Source organism: Schistocerca gregaria, chromosome 7 (assembly GCF_023897955.1).
Source record: "Schistocerca gregaria isolate iqSchGreg1 chromosome 7, iqSchGreg1.2, whole genome shotgun sequence".
In the NCBI taxonomy this organism is placed as follows: Eukaryota; Metazoa; Arthropoda; class Insecta; order Orthoptera; family Acrididae; genus Schistocerca; species Schistocerca gregaria.
This window is the reverse complement of record NC_064926.1, coordinates 88,207,230-88,228,861: the sequence shown is the minus strand read 5'-3', so window position 1 is coordinate 88,228,861 and position 21,632 is coordinate 88,207,230. Positions and strand designations below refer to the sequence as shown.

The window sequence follows — 21,632 nt, the reverse complement described above, 5'->3', positions numbered from 1 at the left end:
CCCTACAAAACTTCCACTTTTATCTGGAACATAGGGAGCTTGATTTTGAGACTGATGATCAGCTATTAAATTGGGTCCTGGCCAGGCTCAGGAAATCTAGTAGAATTGTGACATGGCTGGTCTGGATTTCAGCATTTCATTTTAATGTGTGCTATGTCAATGGCTCCAAAAAGTGAGGAGGACTGAGGACTGGCTTCAATGATCACGCTTGTACTGTTCTGAACAAAGTGTACCTGTTATTTGCTGTCCTTAAAGGACCAACTAGGAGGAAAATGTTGTCTGGAAAGGAGATTCCGAGGTTTTCTTTGAAGAATGACATATTGTGTAAACAAGTGGGCAAACCTGGGAAATTCAGAATTTGCTTACCTCTTGAGTTACTCCCCTCCATCTTTCATTACTTCCTCAGGTCCTTGGTGGGTGAACATTTAGGCCTGTACAAGACAGCTTACCAGGCCGTCATTGTACAGTGATATCTGGCATTAGTTGGCCAGTGTGACCTGTAGAATGGAGAAATCCAATAACAACCAGCTGAGGGCATTATTAAAATCCGAGTGTGAACAGTACCCTATGGATAAAATCTTTATTGATTTTGTGGGACCCCTTCCCTGTACTAAGAAAGGAAACTGTCATATCCTCTTGGTCGTTGAGATGTTTTTGCGAATTGTTTGGCTCATTTCTGGCCAAGGAGTTACTGAAACTGTTGCTGCTAGACATCTGATCAACATCATCTACTGGTTTGACCCTCTCAAGACTCTGGCGAGTGATAATACTCCATTTGTTTCTCAGCAATTTAAACAACTTTGCAGTGCCATTAAGCACATCATTACCACACCACATTATCCTCAGGGTCCTTTGCCAAAAGAGTGAACCATAATCTTAAGTCAGCTTTGATTATATATCATAATAAGTCCCTAAGTAAATGGTATTCCCCCCCCCCTCCCCCCCCCCCCCCCATTGGCTCAAACTTATGTTTAATTCCACTCAACACAAAGCATCAAAGGCTGCTCCTGCTGCCCTGATGATGTATCTCCTTGAATTCTCCACTATCTTACATGTTGAATATTCAAGATGATCTGCCCACATGCATCTATCACTACTGATATCTTTAAGAAAAATTGACAACGGACCAGGCACAATATAGAATTGGCCATTGTCGACAGGCACAGCACTAGAACAAGAGTAGATGTCCCTTTCAGGTCAAGGTAGGGGATAAGATCTTTGTAATAAACTGCATTGGGCACGCTCGCCGTGGTGTTGGATTTGGCAAATTCACATCACAATTTATGGGTCTGTGTTCTGTCGTAAAGGTTCTGGGGCCAGCCAATCCTGGTGGCTCAAGTTAAGTTGACTGTTTGATGCGTGCCAATGTGGAGTGTCAGCAGTAGATTAGATTAGATTAGATTAATACTTGTTCCATAGATCATGAATACGACACTTCGTAATGATGTGGAACGTGTCAGGTTAATAAAAGATGTCTGTACAAGAAATTACATTACACAAAATATTGCATGACACTAATGATTAAGGGTTTTTTTTTCCTAAGTTTATATCTAAAAATTCAGCCAATGAGTAGAAGGAGTTGTCATCTAGAAATTCTTTTAATTTATTTTTAAATGTTAGTTGGCTATCTGTCAGGCTTTTGATGCTGTTTGGTAGGTGCCCAAAGACTTTTGTGGCAGCATAATTTACCCCTTTCTGTGCCAAAGTCAGATTTAACCCTGCATAGTGAAGATCATCCTTTCTCCTGGTGTTATAGGTATGCACACTGCTATTACTTTTGAATTGGGTTGGATTATTATCAACAAATTTCATAAGGGAATATATATACTGTGAGGTTACTGTGAGGATCCCTAGATCCTTAAATAGATGTCTGCAGGATGACCGTGGGTGGGCTCCAGCAATTATTCTGATTACACGTTTTTGTGCAATGAATACTTTTCTACTCAACGATGAATTACCCCAGAATATGATGCCATACGAAAGCAGTGAATGAAAGTAGGCATAGTAAGCTAATTTACTGAGATTCTTATCACCAAAATTTGCAATAACCCTAATAGCATACGTAGCTGAACTCAGACGTTTCAGCAGACCATCAATGTGTTGCTTCCAGTTTAACCTCTCATCAATGGACACACCTAAAAATTTTGAAAATTCTACCTTAGCTACAGACTTCTGTTCAAATTCTATATTTATTACTGGAGTTGTGCCATTTACTGTACGGAACTGTATATACTGTGTTTTATCAAAATTTAAAGAGAGTCCGTTTGCTGAGAACCACTTAATAATTTTGTGAAAAACATCATTTACAATTACATCACTTAGTTCTTGGTTTTTGGATGTTATTACTATACTTGTATCATCAGCAAAAAGAACTAACTTTGCATCTTCATCAATGTGGAATGGTAAGTCATTAATGTATATCAAGAACAGTAAAGGACCTAAGACCGAACCCTGTGGGACCCCGTGCTTGATAGCACCCCAGTTTGAGGAATCAGCTGTTTTAACATTACACGAACCACTTATTTCAACTTTCTGCATTCTTCCAGTTAAGTATGAATTAAACCATTTGTGCACTGCCCCACTCAAACCATAATGATTTAGCTTATCTAAAAGAATTCCATGATTTACACAATCAAAGGCCTTTGAGAGATCACAAAAAATACCAATGGGTGATGTCCGGTTATTCAGAGCATTTAATATTTGATCAGTGAAAGCATATATAGCATTTTCTGTTGAAAAGCCTTTCTGAAAACCAAACTGACATTTTGTTAGTACTTTATTTTTACAAATATGGGAGGCTACTCTTGAATACATTACTTTCTCAAAAATTTTTGATAGAGCTGTCAGAAGAGAGATTGGGCGGTAGTTGTTGACATCCGACATATCCCCCTTTTTATGCAATGGTTTTACAATGGCATATTTCAGTCTATCAGGGAAAACACCCTGCTCCAAAGAGCTATTACATACGTGGCTGAGAATTCTACTTATCTGTGGGGAACAAGCTTTAAGTACTTTGCTGGAAATGCCATCAATTCCGTAAGAGCTTTTACTTTTCAGTGAGTTTATTATTTTACTGATTTCAGAGGGAGAGGTTGGTGGAATTACAGCTGTTTCAAACTGTGCAGGTATGGCCTCTTCTATTAATAGCCTTGCCTCTTCTAGTGAAGATCTAGATCCTATTTTCTCCACAACATTTAAAAAATGATTATTCAAAATATTTTCAATTTCTGATTGTTTGTTAGTGCACTTGTCATTCAATTTTATTGCACTAAAGTCTTCCTGTGCTCTTGGTTGCCCTGTTTCCCTTTCAATAATATTCCAAATTGCTTTAATTTTATTATCAGAGTTACTGATCTCAGACATGATACACATGCTTCTGGACTTTTTAATAACTTTTCTTAGTACCCGCACAATAGTTTTTATAATATTGAACGATTTCGGGGTCAGTACTCCATCTTGCTGTTAGATACAGTTCTCTTTTGCGGTTGCAAGATATTCTTATTCCTTTAGTTAGCCAAGGTTTTTTATATGTTTTCTTGGAATTATGTTTAACTATTTTCTTGGGAAAACAATTTTCAAATACCCTTAAAAATGTATTGTGAAATAAGTTATATTTCAAGTTTGCATCGGGTTCCTTATACACTTCATCCCAGTCTAGCTGCTGTAGGCTTTCCCTAAAGTTTGCAATATTTATATTGTTAATTGAACGCACTGCTTTGAAAGTCTGATTTATTGTACTGCATGGAGCTATGTCATGTACTGTAACAAGCTGTGCACTATGATCTGAAAGACCATTCTCAACAGGATAAGCATTTATGTCCTTAAACTTATCTTGGTCTATAAAAAAGTTATCTATCAATGTACTGCTGTTCTTTGTTATCCGAGTAGGAAAATCAATGACGGAGCTCAAATTGAAAGAACTGAGTAATACTAAAAGGTCATTCTTCCTATTACACTCTTTCAGGGAATCAACATTGAAATCCCCACAAATGATAATTTGCTTCCCCCTGTCTGACAGATAGCACAACAAAGCATCCAAGTTTTCCAGAAATAGCTGGAAATTCCCTGAGGGGGACCTATACACTGTTACAATTATGAAAGTGCCATCCTTTAGTATAAGTTCAGTGGCACATGCTTCCATATGTTGCTCTACACAAAATTTTTTAGTTTCTAAATTTTTTGCACTGTGGAAGCTTTTGACATATATGGCAACTCCTCCTCTCATCATATTATCTCTACTTACATGTGCAGCTAATTTGTACCCTTTGATGCTAACCTTTTGCATATCAGTGACAATGTGATGCTCAGACAGGCATAGTATATCTATTACATTCTTGGTTTCTATATCTTCTAAACAAAGCAGAAGCTCATCAATTTTATTCTTCAAGCCCCCAATATTTTGATGAAATATACTAACAGTATTTTTCACTTTACTTTTGTGAGTATCTTGAACTTTTTTAACATCTTTAGTACTTTTATTCTTCAATCCCCCAATATTTTGATGAAATATACTAACATTATTTTTCACTTTACTTTTGTGAGTATCTTGAACTTTTTTAACATCTTTAGTACTTGCCTGGCTGAGTTTCCCACTGGACACTGATCTTACACTAAAAAAGAGTTTCCACCATGAGATGTAGTTCCTCCCCCCTTTAAATTTCCTGCTATCAGCCCAGCCAGTTTACCCTTCCCTTTCCTGTTGAGGTGTAGGCCATGTCTAGTATAGTCCCACCTACAGAGTGAATCAACAGGAACCACACCAATGTGTGACCCTGCACCAGATCCAAGTAGCCGTTCCAACTCCAAATTAACTCTCCTGACAGAAGAGGTCAAATGAGGTCGGTCGTGGCGCTCCAGAACCGACACAAACCCAACACTGGTATGATTCGATGCCGATGCAATCTTTGCCAGGTCACACTTTATGCTGTACCCCGGATCTCTGTCCATACTGTTGCCCGGCCCACCCACAATAACCACGGTGTCTTCCTTAGTAAAACCTTTACATAGTGAACCTAAATCCTCTGTAACCTGCCCAAGTTCAGCACTAGGTTTGAAAAAACTTGTGACCTGGTAATCCAACCCTAATTCATCCTGCAGAAGTTGGCCCACACCCCTAGCATGCGAACTACCTAGCAACAAGACTTTCTTTCTCTTTGCAGACTTCCCTACATTCTTAATCAATTTGCTGCTGAAAGCTTGTTGAGCCCTGTGTACATCTACTTCTGTGAGAGGCTCATCAGTTTCTGACTGAGGCAACAGGTCAAACCTATTTTGTACATTAATAACAAAGCGGTCAGAAGAATTTCTTGGCCTGTTCCTCATGCCTGTTGCCACTTCCCACCCCTGTTTACCCTTCTCCCCCCTTAACCTGCCCAGTTCTCACCTAGCCTCATCTAACTCAGCCTGAAGGGCAGCAATTTTCCCCTCCTGTTCCACAATCTTCCTATCTCTACTGCATAGCCTACAGAACCACTGATGAGTCTCGCTCATTTTCCCAATTCCCACGCCACTACAGTCGCCCCAATGAAAAAAGTTACTACATCCATCACACCAGACCCCGGAGCTAACGATCCTACGGCACGTCAGGCACTTTACACTCATGGTACAAATCTATTTTAGTGACAGAAAGACAATTAAGTTACCGGAAAACAATGAAAATACGTGTACGAAAAATTAGGCCTACTCGCGACTATGTAAACAGTGGTTCAGAAGTTTTTTACTGGAAATTACTTAAGAGATGAGGATACTCTACAGATATAAAGGGGCAGCAAACGTATTTAGCAGTTAATGGGGAACCAGAAGACTGCCCTATTTGGTGAATTTAATAAACTCATGAGGTTTAAAGCATATTTTGCAAGATCGAAACTCCTTCTCACTATATGTTTAAACATTGTACCCTTATTACTACTGCCAAGCATGTTAAGTTTAAGGCTTTTTACTTATCAGTATAAACTGTTGAGCCTTTCCTTGATTCACAGTCATTAGTTGACTCCACTCATTGTGAAACTTACCTGCTTGTTCCTTGTTGACTATGATAGCTGCCTGCCATAATCCTCAGCTTGCCTTGAATTTTGTTCATTAGTATATTCATTAAAGGTCATTGTCAACGTTTCTACTGGTGTGTACAAGTTGGAAGTCACACTTAAATTGCATCTCCTCCGAGATTATCTTGTATTTTGGGCAACTGTATTTATTTATTAACAGTCATTGTCAACGTCTCTGTTGGTGTGTACCAGTTGGGTGTCACATTTAAATTATATGACTTCCCAGTTTAAATTAGATTAGATCAGATTAGAGTCAGTTTTGTTCCATAGACCCAAAAAATGAGGTCACTCTTGTGTGTGTGGAACATTTTAGAAAGTATAACATAAAAACATAAAACATTTGAATATAATACATACTACTCTCATCATATTTCAGGAGATTGTCAAAATAGGTGAATACAATGCGGTAAAGTGGAACAGCTAATATTTACAGAATTAACACGCTGTCAGAATGAAACATTGTTATGTACTGCTAACAAATTTATCATCGAAAATCGACCTTATCTTGACTGTTGTGACCAAGTGCTGTCAAAACTGAAATCTAACAGACATTTTTCCTTGATATGGCTTAATATTCTCTATTAAGATACACTAGACACTTGCTAATCTGGCCCTCAGTAGTCCGGACTCTCAGTAATTCGGCGCACATCCATAAACATGCACAATGAAGTATAGTGTGCAACAATGCTCAGTTGAACAATGCTTAGTTAAACAGTGCTTAGTTAAGCAATGCTTAGTTAAATAATGCTTAGTTTATACAATGCTTAGTTAAACAATGCTTTATATACTGTATTTGAAATTGTAGTGTTCTTTACAGTTAGGAAACATGTCTTCTAAAAGGAATTACATTAGACCAGACCTCAAGCAGAAACTTGAAATTTTAGATAAGTTAAATCAAGATTCTTTGCAGAAAGCCATTGCTGCTGAGCAACTATTGCTGGATGAGCAACTATTTATGAGATCAAACAGAAAGAAGATGTTATTTGACAGTACTCAAGACAAATGGATAGTGAGTTGGAAAAACGGAAGGCTATGCGAAAGAGTGAGAATGAAGAACTGGATGTAGCTGTTTACAGATGGTTCATACAACAATGCAGCAAAGGAATTCCATTCAGTGGCCTGATTATAAAGGAAAAAGCAGCTGAATTTAACAAACAACTTGGTGGTAGTAACTTGTTTGCAGTGAGGAAAGGTCGGCTCTCAAACAGAAAAAAAAATGACATGGCATTCGGCAGCTGACAGTCACTGGGGAAAGTCACTCAGCTAACGATAAGGATGCTGATGAGACTGTAAGCAAGATATGAAAGATGATACAGGCAGAAGATTTAACTGCTGATGCCTTGTATAATGCCAATGAAACAGGACTGTTCTACAAGATGCTTCCTTCAAAAACATTAGCTGCCAAGAAGAAGAAGGAAGCTCATGGTTACAAGCGACAGAAACATCGTGTAACATTAATGCAAATAGGAATCATAAACTACTGCTTATGGTGACTGAAAAATCCCAACATCCACATTGTTTTCAATACACTAACATAAATGCTCTACCAGTGCCGTATTGTGCTCAGAAGAAAGCGTGGATGGACAGACAAATATTCTCTTCCAGGTTCCACAAAACCTTTGTACCAACAGTGAGAAAAGAGCTAAATAAGAAAAAGCTTCCACTGGAAGCTATCCTTCTAACTGGCAATGCTCCCACTCAACCTCCAGGTGTTTCTCTAAAGTCCGATGGTATACAAGCACTCTTTCTCCCACCCAACTTGACAGCCCTAATTTAGCCCATGGACCAGGGAATTTTGGAACCAATTAAACACCATTATCAACATTCACTTCTCGTCTCCTTGCTGAACGAAAGTGGAAACGACTCTATCGAGACTACGCTGAAGGCATGGAAAGCAATTAACATATGTGATGTTGTTTTCCAAGCAGCTGGAGCATGGGATAAAGTGGAGAGCACTACCATGATGAAGAGCTGGAGAAAATAGTGGTCATCCATTGATGCCAAGTTGGATCCAGTAGTGAGTGACAACAATGAGCCAGTCAGTTTGGTATTAACAATTACTTTGTACAGTGATGTATTCCACAACCTTCAAGGAGGAGGAGAAATTGGTGATGAAGATGTTGCTACATGGCTAAATGTGATACGGACCAAACTTTAACAGATGAAGAAATAATCAAAAGTGTGCAAGAAAGTAATGATGAAAGTGATGAAGAAGAGGACACAGGAGGGGAGAGCATGAAGATTTCTCATGCTGCTGGCGCTGAATTTGCTGAGGTCTTCCTAGAGTACATTATGCAGTAATCAGATACATGCAGTACCAATGTAATGCTTGTAAAGCGGTTGCATGATAAAGCATGCCACCATCATGTATCATCATTGTGACAGTTCAAAGTAGGGACATGTTTCACAGTGAATGATACGACTGTATAATTATGTAGAGTATACAATCAAGGACAAAGTTTTTTTTGTGAAAATTAATCTTTTTTTGATTTAACAAAGTATATCCTCTATGTTTTAAAATTATATCCTTTGGTTTAATAAAGTACAGTACAGTACACTATATCCCCTATGTTTTCAAAGTAAATAAAAACCAAATAAATGGATAAAGTAAATTTGAGACACTCAATAATCTGGCACTTCTGCTAATCTGGCATCCATACATGCCAGGAATGGGCAGATTAACAAGAATCTAGTATATTAATCTACTGAGTAGAAGGAGTTGCCTATCAAAAAGTCTTCCAGACTCTGTTTAAAGCATGCTTTACCTGAAATCAAGTTTGTAATTGTTGCTGGCAATTTATTGAAAATATGTGTTCCTGAATATTGGACCCAATTTTGTCTGTGTTTTGGGAGATTGCTTTTTTTATTGCATACGGATTTTTATTAAGTCTTTTACATTGCTAAGGGCTTTCCAATAGCCACAATCAGTGGCATGACTTGTTATCCTTTCTGTATTTTGGATGGATGCTATACACTTGTGTAACACATTACCCTAGCTTGGATATGGTTAGCAATTTTAGTGGCTGCCATTGTTATGCATTTTGTTGAATTTTTTTTTTTTAAATCTGCTAGTTGGTGTGACATCTTTGTTATTTTGGGAACTGTATACTCCAGGTCTCAAGCCGTGCTCTTAATGGTATAAATTTCTAAAATTAGTTTTTAATGAATTGAGCCAGTTCAAGCTATTTTTAAGACTATGAGCATTGTGATTTTTTTAACAAGGTTTTTATAAATTGTAATTATAATATTGTTGTCAGGCAATAAAGTGTAGTCCATGAAAACAACAAAAGATGAAATGTGGAAGTCCACCTTCCATGTGCTTTCCTTAAAGCTATCTCAACCCTAATTGTGAGGTATCATTATAGCTACTGTATTTTTCCTCTTGAGAGGTTGTTTTTCGTACTCTTATATATGACTGGATGTAACTCTTTGTCATGTGGAGATTTTTGTAATAACATGGCTCCAGAACCTTCTTTACTTGCATCTGTGTGTATGGTAGTTTAATTTCACATTTTGGGTTGCAGATTTTTAAAACTTTATCCAACAAAAGAATATATTTGAGCATCATAAATGTTGGCATCTGCTCTTCTGCAAACTACATTCTCAATTATTCGTCTATAAATTGCTCAGAAGTTTGGCAGTTGCAGTGCTAATACTGTTAGACCTACGAAACTTTGTATTGCTGCAGTAGATTTCAGTTCTGGAAACTACTGAACTGCTATTGCCTTTTCAGACAAAGGTTGGATTTGCCCACACACTATAACAAACTTAAGGAACTGAACAGTTCTCATTAAGGACTAGCATTTTGCAAAATTAATTTCAAAGTCACATTCCGCTGTAGTTTTTAACGATAAACCAAGTCACTGGTGTGACTCAGCATCTCTCTTTGTTGGTATTATAACATTATTCATGAAAATAAATATTATATTTCCTTGTGCATGCCTAAAAAAAAGAGTGTTTGTAAAACACAGAAAGACTGCAACTGAATCTGATAATCCAAATGGAAGTTTCCTAAGCTGAAAGTGCCCTGAGTGTGCCACACACGAGGTATATTTTCAACTTTCCTCTTTAACATTAACTTAAAAAATGAAAAAAAGAAAAATATTATTGAAATCTAGTGTGGAAAATAAGTATGCATCTTGAGGCATCTTGTAGTTTATCTAAAATTTGATCTATAATCTATTAAGGAGTATGGGTAATGATCTTTCTCTGTGATCTTGTTTAACATTCTATAATCTATAGGCCTATAGACACAGTAGTCTCCATTTTTCTCTGTTTTCAACTACAACATGGCAAGCATTTCATATGAACTCTGTTTTATAATCCCTTCATCTACCCACTTCTGAAGTTGGTTGTCAACATATTCTTTCTCTCTTGGAACAATATTCTGCATCTACTATTTATCAATTGTTGTTCTATAACCATAATCTTCATCCTTACATCAGTGGATTTTGTGTTTGCTGGGGTGTAAGTAGTCACTAAATCTTTGATGTGTTACTTTGTTTCTTCACTAACAGAGCTTTCAATACCTCATTCTGGTTTGTCTGCTACACACAAGACGAACTTCCCCTTCTGACTTCCTAATGGCAACTCTGCCCTTGTTTATTCAAACTTCAGTCTCATCCAGAAAATCATTTCCAACAACAATTTCTCTCTGGAAACCACACAAAAATCTCTGTTTCAATTTTACATGATCAGTCTCAACTATGCTTTTAAAAGGATGTAGTGAAAAGATAAAGTTTTTCCCAAATCCTGTCACAATGACATCTATTTTTTTTGCAGACTTTGAGTATCCATAGTCTCATGAACATCCTGTCACAGTAAATTCATTGCCACAGTCAGTTAGCACCTTCACCTCTTGGTTATTTATTTGAACATTTTAAATTTATGGTTCTTAATACTCTTCTTAACAGTGTTTGAATTCATTGTCACCTTTTGATTATTCTTCTCCTTCGAGCATTGAGATGTGATACAACCAAACTCATTGCAATTGAAGCATCCCTCCCTCTTGCTCTTGTGGTTGCAATCAGTTGAACTGTGACCACTGGCACCACAACTGAAACACTTTCTTTGGATTCCAAGCTGCACTTTCAGCATTTCTGTTACTTGATTCTTCAGCACCTTTCTTTGCATTTTCAGTGCTGTAACATTTGTTATTTCTTTTTGGCAATTACTTCACAGCACTTTCATAATACCTCAGTTCTTCCTTAATATCTTTCACACTTCTGTGACAAGGTAGAAGTTTTGTGCCTGAGTTGTGTTCTATCCCATCAATCACATACTGAAATAGAGAGTCGCAGGTTCCAACCCGTCAAAAATGCTGTTTCCTCAAAGTTCATGATCCACTTTTTAACTGGATATCCATCACCACCATTAAAAAGATCACCCTAGAAGTCACAAAATGATGGAAACTTTCCATTCATCTTGTGAATATGGTGAGAATCGTGTTTCATTTTTATTGCTTATTTCTAAATCGTAATCATTTTCCATCTATTTTCAAGTAAACTCAATCTTTTATTTCAACCCATTTGGATTAGATCCCCTTCTTCATCATTTGCATCACCACGATCCTCTTCACATTCTATGATGTCATTAATTTGCACCGCAATTTTGTCAATGTTGGTAGTCATTTCTTTTTTTGCTCTACTATCTATACACAATATAAGGCAGATTGCCCCTAACTCCAATCCTGAAAAAGATTCTTCAGTGAATGCCTCCTTGGCTTCAAATTCACCAGATGGTGACTGAAAAGTAAACCCAGAAAATTCTCTTAAACACTTTCAGTTTCTTCTGTCATCTGTAACCATTATGAAAATTAACTTATGTATAGATTTGATGTTTTGAACCTGCACAGAGTTTTATTTTTATTTGCTTTTCTGATTTCACCTAATGTTGTTATTTCTGGATTTTTGTTGTTGGCTACTTCCCCTTTCATCACATTTAAAATTTCTCCTTCCATCACTCTGCTACCACTAATCATCATTAACATGTGAATCCTTGTCATAGATCCAAAATTGGCACAATTAAACATCGCTATGATGACAGACAAAATGGTGCTCAGAAAAAATCATTGCGAACATCACAGTTTAGGCAGCAAAACTGCGTCATCACATATTCAATTAACTTCAGACAGAGCCCCAAAAATTTGCAGGAAAAATGGTTTTGATTTTCATGAAGAACTATTTATTAATCTCCTAGTTCCAAATGTTACTACTGAACTATCAACAAGAGAACTTAACCAACAAACTCTTTTTTTCCCCCAAGAACATTGTTTCTCCATTTGCAACATGTCACCAGTCTCAATAGCAGAGAATCTCTTAAAGCCCCATCCAAATCCCGTCACCCTGGCAATGAACCCATTTCCACCAATGAGAGAAAATTTGTTGATAGCATCACTGTGGAATGTTTGTCTTTGTTGCTAGAGCCACAACCTCACCTCTGCTTGCACTGCTTCATCATTACTGAAGTGAAGTCTGCAAGGGTGTTCTTTAAGTTTTCAAAATGTGTGAAAATTCGATGGGGCCAAGTCAAAACTGTATGGAGGATGATCAATGGATTGTTGCAGATGTCATAGGCTGTGTGTGCGGTCTAACACTTCCATGCTGAAGAAGAGGGATCTCAATGTGTGAAATAACTCTTTGAATTCTAAACTCTATTGCAACACACACTTTCTCATGCAGTGACGTAGTTATGCTACACACTGGCATGGTACATGCTACAATTCAGAGTCCTCTAGAGGCAGAGGGTTCAAAACATGTAGATATTAAGAATAAAGATGTAGAATGAAACTTCGTGGCAGATTAAAACTGTGTGCCGGACTGAGACTCGAACTCGGGACCTTTGCCTTTCACAGGCAAGTGCTCTACCAACTGAGCTGCCCTGTCCTCACAGCTTTACTTCTGCCAGTACCTTGTCTCCTATAAGTGCCAAGTAGCAACCTACCCTGTTCATATTACTCTTATTCCATCCTGGATTATCCACAGGTTAATTTAGCTTAGTAGCTTTCAATAATTAATGCAACACATTTTTCCCCAAAAGCAGGTTGGTTTTATTCAGGATCCAAATACACCATATTTTTTAACATACTCTTCATTCAGTGTGATGGCCATATGTCACCTTGCTGCCAGGGCCTGTATGCCGGCACTGTGCGAATCTACAGGTCCGCATTGGACCCAAGATCTTGCTGCTTCATTAACCTCCTTGTCATCCACGTGCTGCTTCCCACAGACAGTATCCTTCATTGGGCTAAACAGACAGAAGTCAGATGTGCGAGATCTGGGATCAGGGATGGATCAGGGAAAACAGTCCATTGAAGTTTTGTGAGTTCCTCTCAGGTGCACAGACTTAAGTGAGGCTTTGAATTGTCATGGAGAAGGAGAAGTTTGCATTTTTGTGTTGATGAACACACTCAAGTGGTTTCTTCAAGTTCCTGAACCTAGCAGAATACACTTCTGAGTTGATTGTTGCACTACAAGGAAAGACATCAAACAGAATAACCCCTTTAGAGTTCCGCAAGACAGTTGTCATAATTTTATTGGCTCAGCATGTGGTTTACAGCTTTTTATTCAGAGAAGAGGTTGTATGGTGTCACTCCCCAGACTGCTGTTTTGTTTCCAGTTCTAAATAATGTACACATGTTTTGTTTCCTGCAATCATGTTAAACATAAAATTGTCACTATCAACTCATAATGTGCAAAAAAACTCCATACAGAAGGTTATTTGTCGCATTCTATGGCCTTGGGTTAGACGGTGAGGAACCCATATTTGAGTACCCCAACTCGACTGTGTGTCAGCACTACCAACAGACGTCCAGTTGTGCAGCCATGTGTTTGATTGTGATCTGTCAATCACCTGGAATTATTGGGTCTGCACATTACAGCAGAGTTGGAGTCACAGCTGTGTGTAGCCAGCCGGTACGCGTGACCTCGTTGTGATCATGACAGATACCTCGCCTAACGACTCACCATGTATTGTTCACTGCCAGGTCTCTGTAGACATTCTGCAAGCACTTGTTAATACCTGAGATGCTCTGGTTTTCTGCCAAAGACACTCGATGACAGCTCTCTCCTTGGAATGTACCTCAGTAATGCTATTTTCGAGGCTACGTTAAGTGCCACCACCTGTTGAAACTACATGAAACTACAGCAGCTGAAGTGGGGATATTCCATGATCTTCCACAACAAATTCCACACTTTCTCAACTGACCTTGGCCAAGAAAAAAATGTGTTGCATTACTTATTGAACACATCTCATAAAATCTAACAGTCTTATTTTACATGTACCGATTTGCTGCTTCATAACTCCTATCTGTGACAAGAAGCCACCTATTGTAATTCATATTACTGTTATTCCACGCCAGATGTTTCACTATTTGATTTAGTTTTACCTGAAACATTCACACTTCCATTGCTGAGACTGTTGTGATGTAGCATAGCTTTTGTGTTTAATAACTCACCTAGCCAAATCAATTATTTTTAAAAGATAAGCAATTTATAAATATATAAATGAATGAGATAGTTATGTGAGAATTTGTACAACATGAGAAGCACACACCTGTGCCAGGGTGGCATTCTTCCCTCCCCGGGTGACGTTGATGACTGGGAAGCCAGGTGTGGTGGTCCAGATCTCCATATAGTCCGCCAGCTCTGGGTATCCCTCCTCCGCCACTGCAGCAAACAAGTCCTCCGGCAGTGCACTACTGTACATCCTGAGGACACACACAGCACCTCCACTTGAATTCTCTGTGTATAGTGTATGCCTGCTTACTAGCAACTAAACACCACAATGACTTAAATTAATTGCAATGAATGCTTCAAAAGAGAAAAATATTGGAGATCAGCCTCTTCATATTGTATTTGTAGACATAGGAAGAGATTTTTTATGTACTTATTTTATTTATTTATTTATCATTTGACAAAGTACACTGTATGGATCAAGATACATTTCCATTTTATGCACTGACAAGTACATAGTTTTTACTGTCTACTGTTGAACAAAAATATAATTTACTAAAAAATTATTCTTCAGCTATTTCATATTAAATTAGATTTTGTACAATTTTTCTCTTGATACAATAATGGTATCGCAATTGTTTTGAACTGTAGTGCACATATACTCATTAACACTGTAATAACAGTTTTCCATTACAAAATTTTTGAGACATTTTTGAAAATATTTTTATTATTTATTTCTCTCAAGAATGGAGTGAGTTTCTGAAGGGCTTTTGCTCCAGCATATAATGGCTTTTCTTTTTTGGTATTTTGTAGTGTTGTGTGTAGGCTCATGGAAGAGGTTCCATTTTCTTGTGTCATAGTTGTGTTGTGTGTTGTTAACTCTAGTATTGGCAGAATATTTGAATTTTGTCCAACAGAGGAGTTCATACAGGTATATACTGGGTAATTTTAGTATTTTGAGAACTTTAATTGATGGTTTACCTGAAACTTTCCATTTAAGGTTGGCTATCATTCTTATGGCTCTTTTTTGTAATTTAAATACTTTATTAATATTTGTTTTTGAGGTGCCATAACTTAATGTCATATGAATTAATGCATATATTGTTTTCATAATGCCTGTATCCTTTAGGTAGCTGAGATGGTGCAGCACATATAGGTTTGTACAGAGTTTCCCCCTCATATATTCTACATGCTTATCTCAGTTTACATTTTCATCGACAATTATCCCAAGGCATTTTGTATATTTGGTGTTTCCTGCTATGCACTCATCTATGAATACGCTGATATCTTCACTGTGAAAGTTTTGAAGTTTAGCAATATTGTTGTGCATGTTTAATTCAGTAAATCTTTAGAGGGAATTGCTTACTTCTACATTGGCTTTTATTTCTAACTTTTCTGTGTCTTTATCCTTGAACATAAGAGTTGTGTCATCTGCATAGGTAACTATACCTTATTTTTTTCACCAATAGTCTTTGTAATTTCAGTATATTGGCTCCTCTTTGTCAGATACGAGAGAATCCAGTCTTCTGTATTTCCTCTTATGCCATATACTCCTAATATTTCTACTAAAGTTTTGTGGTCTACACAGTCAAATGCCTATGCTAGATCCATAAATACTCCTACACATTTATTTTTAGAGTCCAAGTTTGTTATGACATTTTTAATAAGTCTATTACTGCCTCTATAGTGCATTTATCTTTCTGGAAGCCAAACTGATTCTTGTTGATTGTTTCATATTACACCAGAAAAGCAATGAGTGTCTGTGCATAAGCTCATTTGAATATTTTTGGTATGACTGGTAAAAGAGATGTAGGCCCGTAATTTTCTGGATAGTATTCATTCCCCTTTTTATGTATTGTTTTTATCAGTGCTGTCTTTAAGCACTTTGGAAAAGTTCCTTCCAGGAATGATGCATTGATTAGTTGTGTAAGAGGTTTCTTGTGTTCCTGCATACAGTGTTTAAATTCTATACTTGATATTTTGTCAATTCCACACGACTTTGTTTGTTTTAGGTTTTTACTGTCTTTAGTGTTTCCACTTCTGTCACTGGTAAAAGTGCCATTGTCTTCCCCTGGGGATTAATAAATGTTTTCCATGTGTTATTATGTTTTTTGTTCTATGTTTTTTTCTTTTAGTTTTTGGCCTACTGTAGCAAAATAGTTGTTGAAGAGATTTATGATTTTATTCTGTTCAGTTATAGTTTTTTTGCTGATCATGAACTGTATTTTGCTGTGTTCCTGCGAGTTGGAGGGTTTGTAATTTGTAATTATAATAGACCAACAAGCCTTGATTTTATTATCAGCAGATAAACTTAATGCAGTACGAAGTCATGAAATATCTCCCAACATTGTGTCAAATCTCCTTTTGACTGAAATAGTGGAGGAACTCGATGTGACATGGACTTGACAAGTCCTTGGAAGTCCCCTGTAGAAATACTGACCTGTGCTGACTCTATAACAGTCCATAATTGTGAATGTGTTGCCAGTGCAGGATTCTTGTGTATGAATTGACTTCTTGATTATGTCCCAAAATTGTTTGATGGAATTCGTATCAGGTGGCCATATCATTTGCTCGAATTGTCTAGAATTTTCTTCAAACCAGTTGAAAGCAATTGTGGCCCAGTGACAGGAAGGATTGTCATCCATAAAAACTCCATTGTTTGGGAATGTGAAGTTTATGAATGGCTGAAAATGGTCTCCAACTAGTTCAGTTGGACCAGAGGACCCAGTCCATTCTATGTAAACATAGCCCACACCATTACAGAGCTGCCACCACCACCTTGCATGGTATCTTGCTGACAACCTGGGTCCTTGGCTTTGTGGGTTCTGTGCCACACTCAAACTCTACTATCAGCTCTTATCGACAGGAATCAGGACTCATCTGACCAAGTCACAGTTTTCCAGTCATCTAGAGTCCAACCGATACAATCATAAGTCCAAGAGAGGCACTACAGGTGATGTTGTGCTGTTAGCAGAGGCACTCACATTGATTATCTCTTGCCCCAGACCATTAATACCAAATTTTGCTGCACTGTCCTAATGAATACATTGGTTGTAGGTCCCATGTTTATTTCTGCAATTATTTCATTTACTGTTGATTGTCTGTTATCACAGACAACTCTATGCAAACGTAGCTGTGCTTAATCACTAAGTGAAGGCCATCCACATATGCAGAGTATATTGTGGGAGGTAATGCCTGGGGTATGGCATTCTCAGCAGACTCTTGACATTGTGGATCTCAGAATATTGACGTTCCAAACAGTTTCCAAATTGGAATGTCCTATAAGTCTAGCTCCAACTACCATTCTGCATTCAGAGTCTTAATTCCCATCATGCGGCCTAGCCATGTCAGAAACCTTTTCACATGAATCACCTGAGTACATACGACAGGTACATCAACCCACTGCCCTTTTATATCTTATGAATGTGATACTACCGACATCTGCACATGTACATATCACTATCCCATGACTTCTGTGACCTCAGCATACATCCTTATGGATCTAAATGGATTGTGTCATAATTAAAGCAATTCAGAGATAGTATATGAAATCTCTACAGCTAGAATAGAAATAGAAAACTTTCCCTCAGATGGATTTAAAGTTACATATGAATTTCATCAGACGTGCAGTTTATCACCAACACTTTACAGCATATATATAGGGTAAGCATTGAAAAATTATAAGAAAATGTGTAAGAACACAGGTATTCCAATAAATCATAGTACATTTGCTGATGACCAGCTAATTTCAGCACAAAGCAAAGAAGACATTGAATATATGACAAGGAAACAAATATAGGAAGTTTAAAAATAGGCTTCTAAGGTAATGTCTATAAAACAAAATAAAGTGATAGGACACTGGAGAAAGGAACGGAATCAATTGCAACATAAGTGTACAAATAAGTAGGAGTAAAAATCACACAACATGGTAAACAAGATAAGCAAAACTAATTCAAAAATAGATGCTTGAAAGATCAATATTTGTACATTAAATGATATATTATGGAAATAGAATATTAGAAAGGAAACAAAAGAAAAAATCTTCAAACACTTACTGTAAACAAGAAATTTAAACTTTTTTCTACTTCTGGTTTGTGACTGGATGGATTTACCTAATTTTGTGGTGCTGAATTCACTGGTTAAAATCAGATTTTTTCTATCATGTCACATTTCCTTGATACAAAGCACAATTGAAAACTGAATTGGTGAGCATTAGCACAATTAAAAGAAAATAGAAATACATATTCAACACTTTAGAGCTCAGTACTGTTGGATGTGTGTGTGTGTGTGTGTGTGTGTGTGTGTGTGTGTGTGTGTGTGTGTGTGTGTGAGTGTACACCTGTCCATTTTTTCCCCTAAGGGAAGTCTTTCCGCTCCCGGGATTGGAATGACTCCTTACCCTCTCCCTTAAAACCCACATCCTTTCGTCTTTCCCTCTCCTTCCTGAAGAAGCAACCATCGGTTGCGAAAGCTAGTAACTCTGTGTGTGTGTTTGTGTGTTTTGTTCATGTGCCTGTCTGCAGGCGCTTTCCCGCTTGGTAAGTCTTGGAATCTTTGTTTTTAATATATTTTTCCCATGTGGAAGTTTCTTTCTATTTTATATATATATATATATATATATATATATATATATATATATATATATATATATATATATATATAAAACAGAAAGAAACTTCCACATGGGAAAAATATATTAAAAACAAAGATTCCAAGACTTGGTAAGTCTTGGAATCTTTGTTTTTAATATATATATAATGATGTAAATAAAACAGAAAGAAACTTCCACATGGAAAAAATATATTAAAAACAAAGATTCTAAGACTTACCAAGCGGGAAAGCGCCGGCAGACAGGCACATGAACAAAACACACAAACACACACAGAGAATTACGAGCTTTCGCAACTGGCAGTTGCTTCGTCAGGAAGGAAGGAAGGAGAGGGAAGAATGAAAGGATGTGGGTTTTAAGGGAGAGGGTAAGGAGTCATTCCAATCCCGGGAGCGGAAAGACTTCCCTTAGGGAAAAAAAGGACAGGTGTACACTCGCACACACACACACACACACACACATATCCATCCGCACATACACAAACACAAGCAGACATATTTAAAGGCAATATGTATGTGCGGATGGATATGTGTGTGTTTGTGTGTGCGAGTGTACACCTGTCCTTTTTTTCCCTAAGGGAAGTCTTTCCGCTCCCGGGATTGGAATGACTCCTTACCCTCTCCCTTAAAACCCACATCCTTTCATTTTTCCCTCTCCTTCCTTCCTTCCTGACGAAGCAACTGCCAGTTGCGAAAGCTCGTAATTCTGTGTGTGTGTTTGTGTGTTTTGTTCATGTGCCTGTCTGCCGGCGCTTTCCCGCTACATTATGCCAATAGAATTTCGAAATTATTTCACAACATATTTTAAACTTTAATCTGCTTTGGTATTTGAAAAGTCCATGATGCTCTTCTTTTGTTTGTTGTCCATCCATCACACTTCCCATTTAGTAACAATTTGCGTATCTTCTAGTACCCATGTACCAAAAAACACAAAAATTAAATAAATTGACATCCAAACAAAAGAATGGTAAACATAGAAATATTGAAAATAAACAATAAAATCCCCCAACAACTCAAAAATCTTACTTGCTAGATTTGAATTCTGCAAACCAAACTGCATATTAATTGATATATCACACCCCCAGATGCAAAATGGATTTACCAGTTTTTTATTCAGTGTCCAACATTGGACTGAAAAACAGTTGGTTAAGTTATTCTTCCAATTTGACACCACTGAAGATCCAAGATCAAATTGAGAAATTATGATTTCCAGCATTTGCACTACCATCTGGTTGCTCTTCGATATCACTTCACATTCACTCACAACAATGGGGAGAACAGAAAATCAACTTGTTAATTGACACCTTGCCAGGATTCATGTATGGCAACAGACTGAATTTCAATTTAATGGTAGTTGTCATTGATTGTTGCCATTATTATTAACTTTGGAGTAGTAAGTACTGTGCAATTCCTATAAAAGAAAAAGAAAGACTGTGACCTGGATGAATTGCAGATCCAGATTACTGAGCCCAGGTAAATGTGGTTCCACTATACTTTTGGCATCTGCAATTGCATTTTTAATTATTCATCTGTTAACTGTAACGTGTAGACCCTGCCAAGAAGTAGGACTTTCAAAAATATGGATCAAGTCATGGCATGCATAAAAAAAGGCAAGGAAGAATAATCCATGTACTGTATTAAAATCAAACTTGAACTATACTGCTTAATGCTTATCTCTCTTATGGCACGTATGCATATATTTAATCAAATATCTTCTGACAGTGGTATTGGGAGATCACTAAACAGTGAGTGCCAGAAACAACAGATGGCTAAATTTCAAACTGTATGGCACACATTGTTTCTCATAGCTGCAAATTCTGGGTACCTACAATACTGCTATGTGAGTGATGGGAAACTGATACACACAGTTCATTAGTTAGTGTTCCATCGGTCATAATTGCAGCCTATCATTATGATATGTAACAAGTCAATTCTACAGTTAAAGAACAATATGCAAGTGAAAAATATGGGAACATACACAGCCCAATCACATTAATGTGACCACTGCCTATGTTCGACGTCAATGTGCCGTAACCACTCATGGAAAACAGATGGCAGTTGCCAGCAGTAGAAGTGGAGAGTGTATAAAGTGTGTCATGGGGACACAGGAAAAAGTACAGTCATTGTTGTAATATGAAAATGGAGCGATTTATCTGATGTCCAAAGGGACATAATCATTGGATTTTGGGCCAAGGGTGGAAGCATTTCCGAAATAGCTATGATTGTTAACTGTTCATGAGCCTCCATGGCTAAATTATAACATGTGTGGCAATATGGCAGTATCTATAACGAGTGCCGAGGAATGACAATGATGAACAATGGCTGCAGAGGTGTATACTGGTGAATAGACAAGCAGCTGCTGAGCAACTGAATGTCCAGATGAATCTACGTGCTACCAAAATTTTTTTTCTCAACAAATGTTTAGCAAATGTTGCTATATATGGACCTATGCAGCCATGCTGACTGCAGCCCATCAGCGATGAAGACTGGAATTTGCATACCGATACCACACCTGCACTTTCACTGA

At 37.5% G+C, this 21,632-nt stretch overlaps 1 protein-coding gene across 2 annotated transcripts in view; it reads right to left on the bottom strand.

Moving 5' to 3' along the window:
• Positions 1 to 21,632, bottom strand: part of LOC126281584 (aminopeptidase N-like) — a 330,257-nt gene that overhangs the window by 138,194 nt on the left and 170,431 nt on the right. For both annotated transcript variants that reach the window (XM_049980666.1, XM_049980667.1), the window contains exon 9: positions 14,598 to 14,751. In XM_049980666.1, the coding sequence (XP_049836623.1) occupies positions 14,598 to 14,751 (154 nt within the window). The remainder of the gene's footprint in view (positions 1 to 14,597; positions 14,752 to 21,632) is intronic.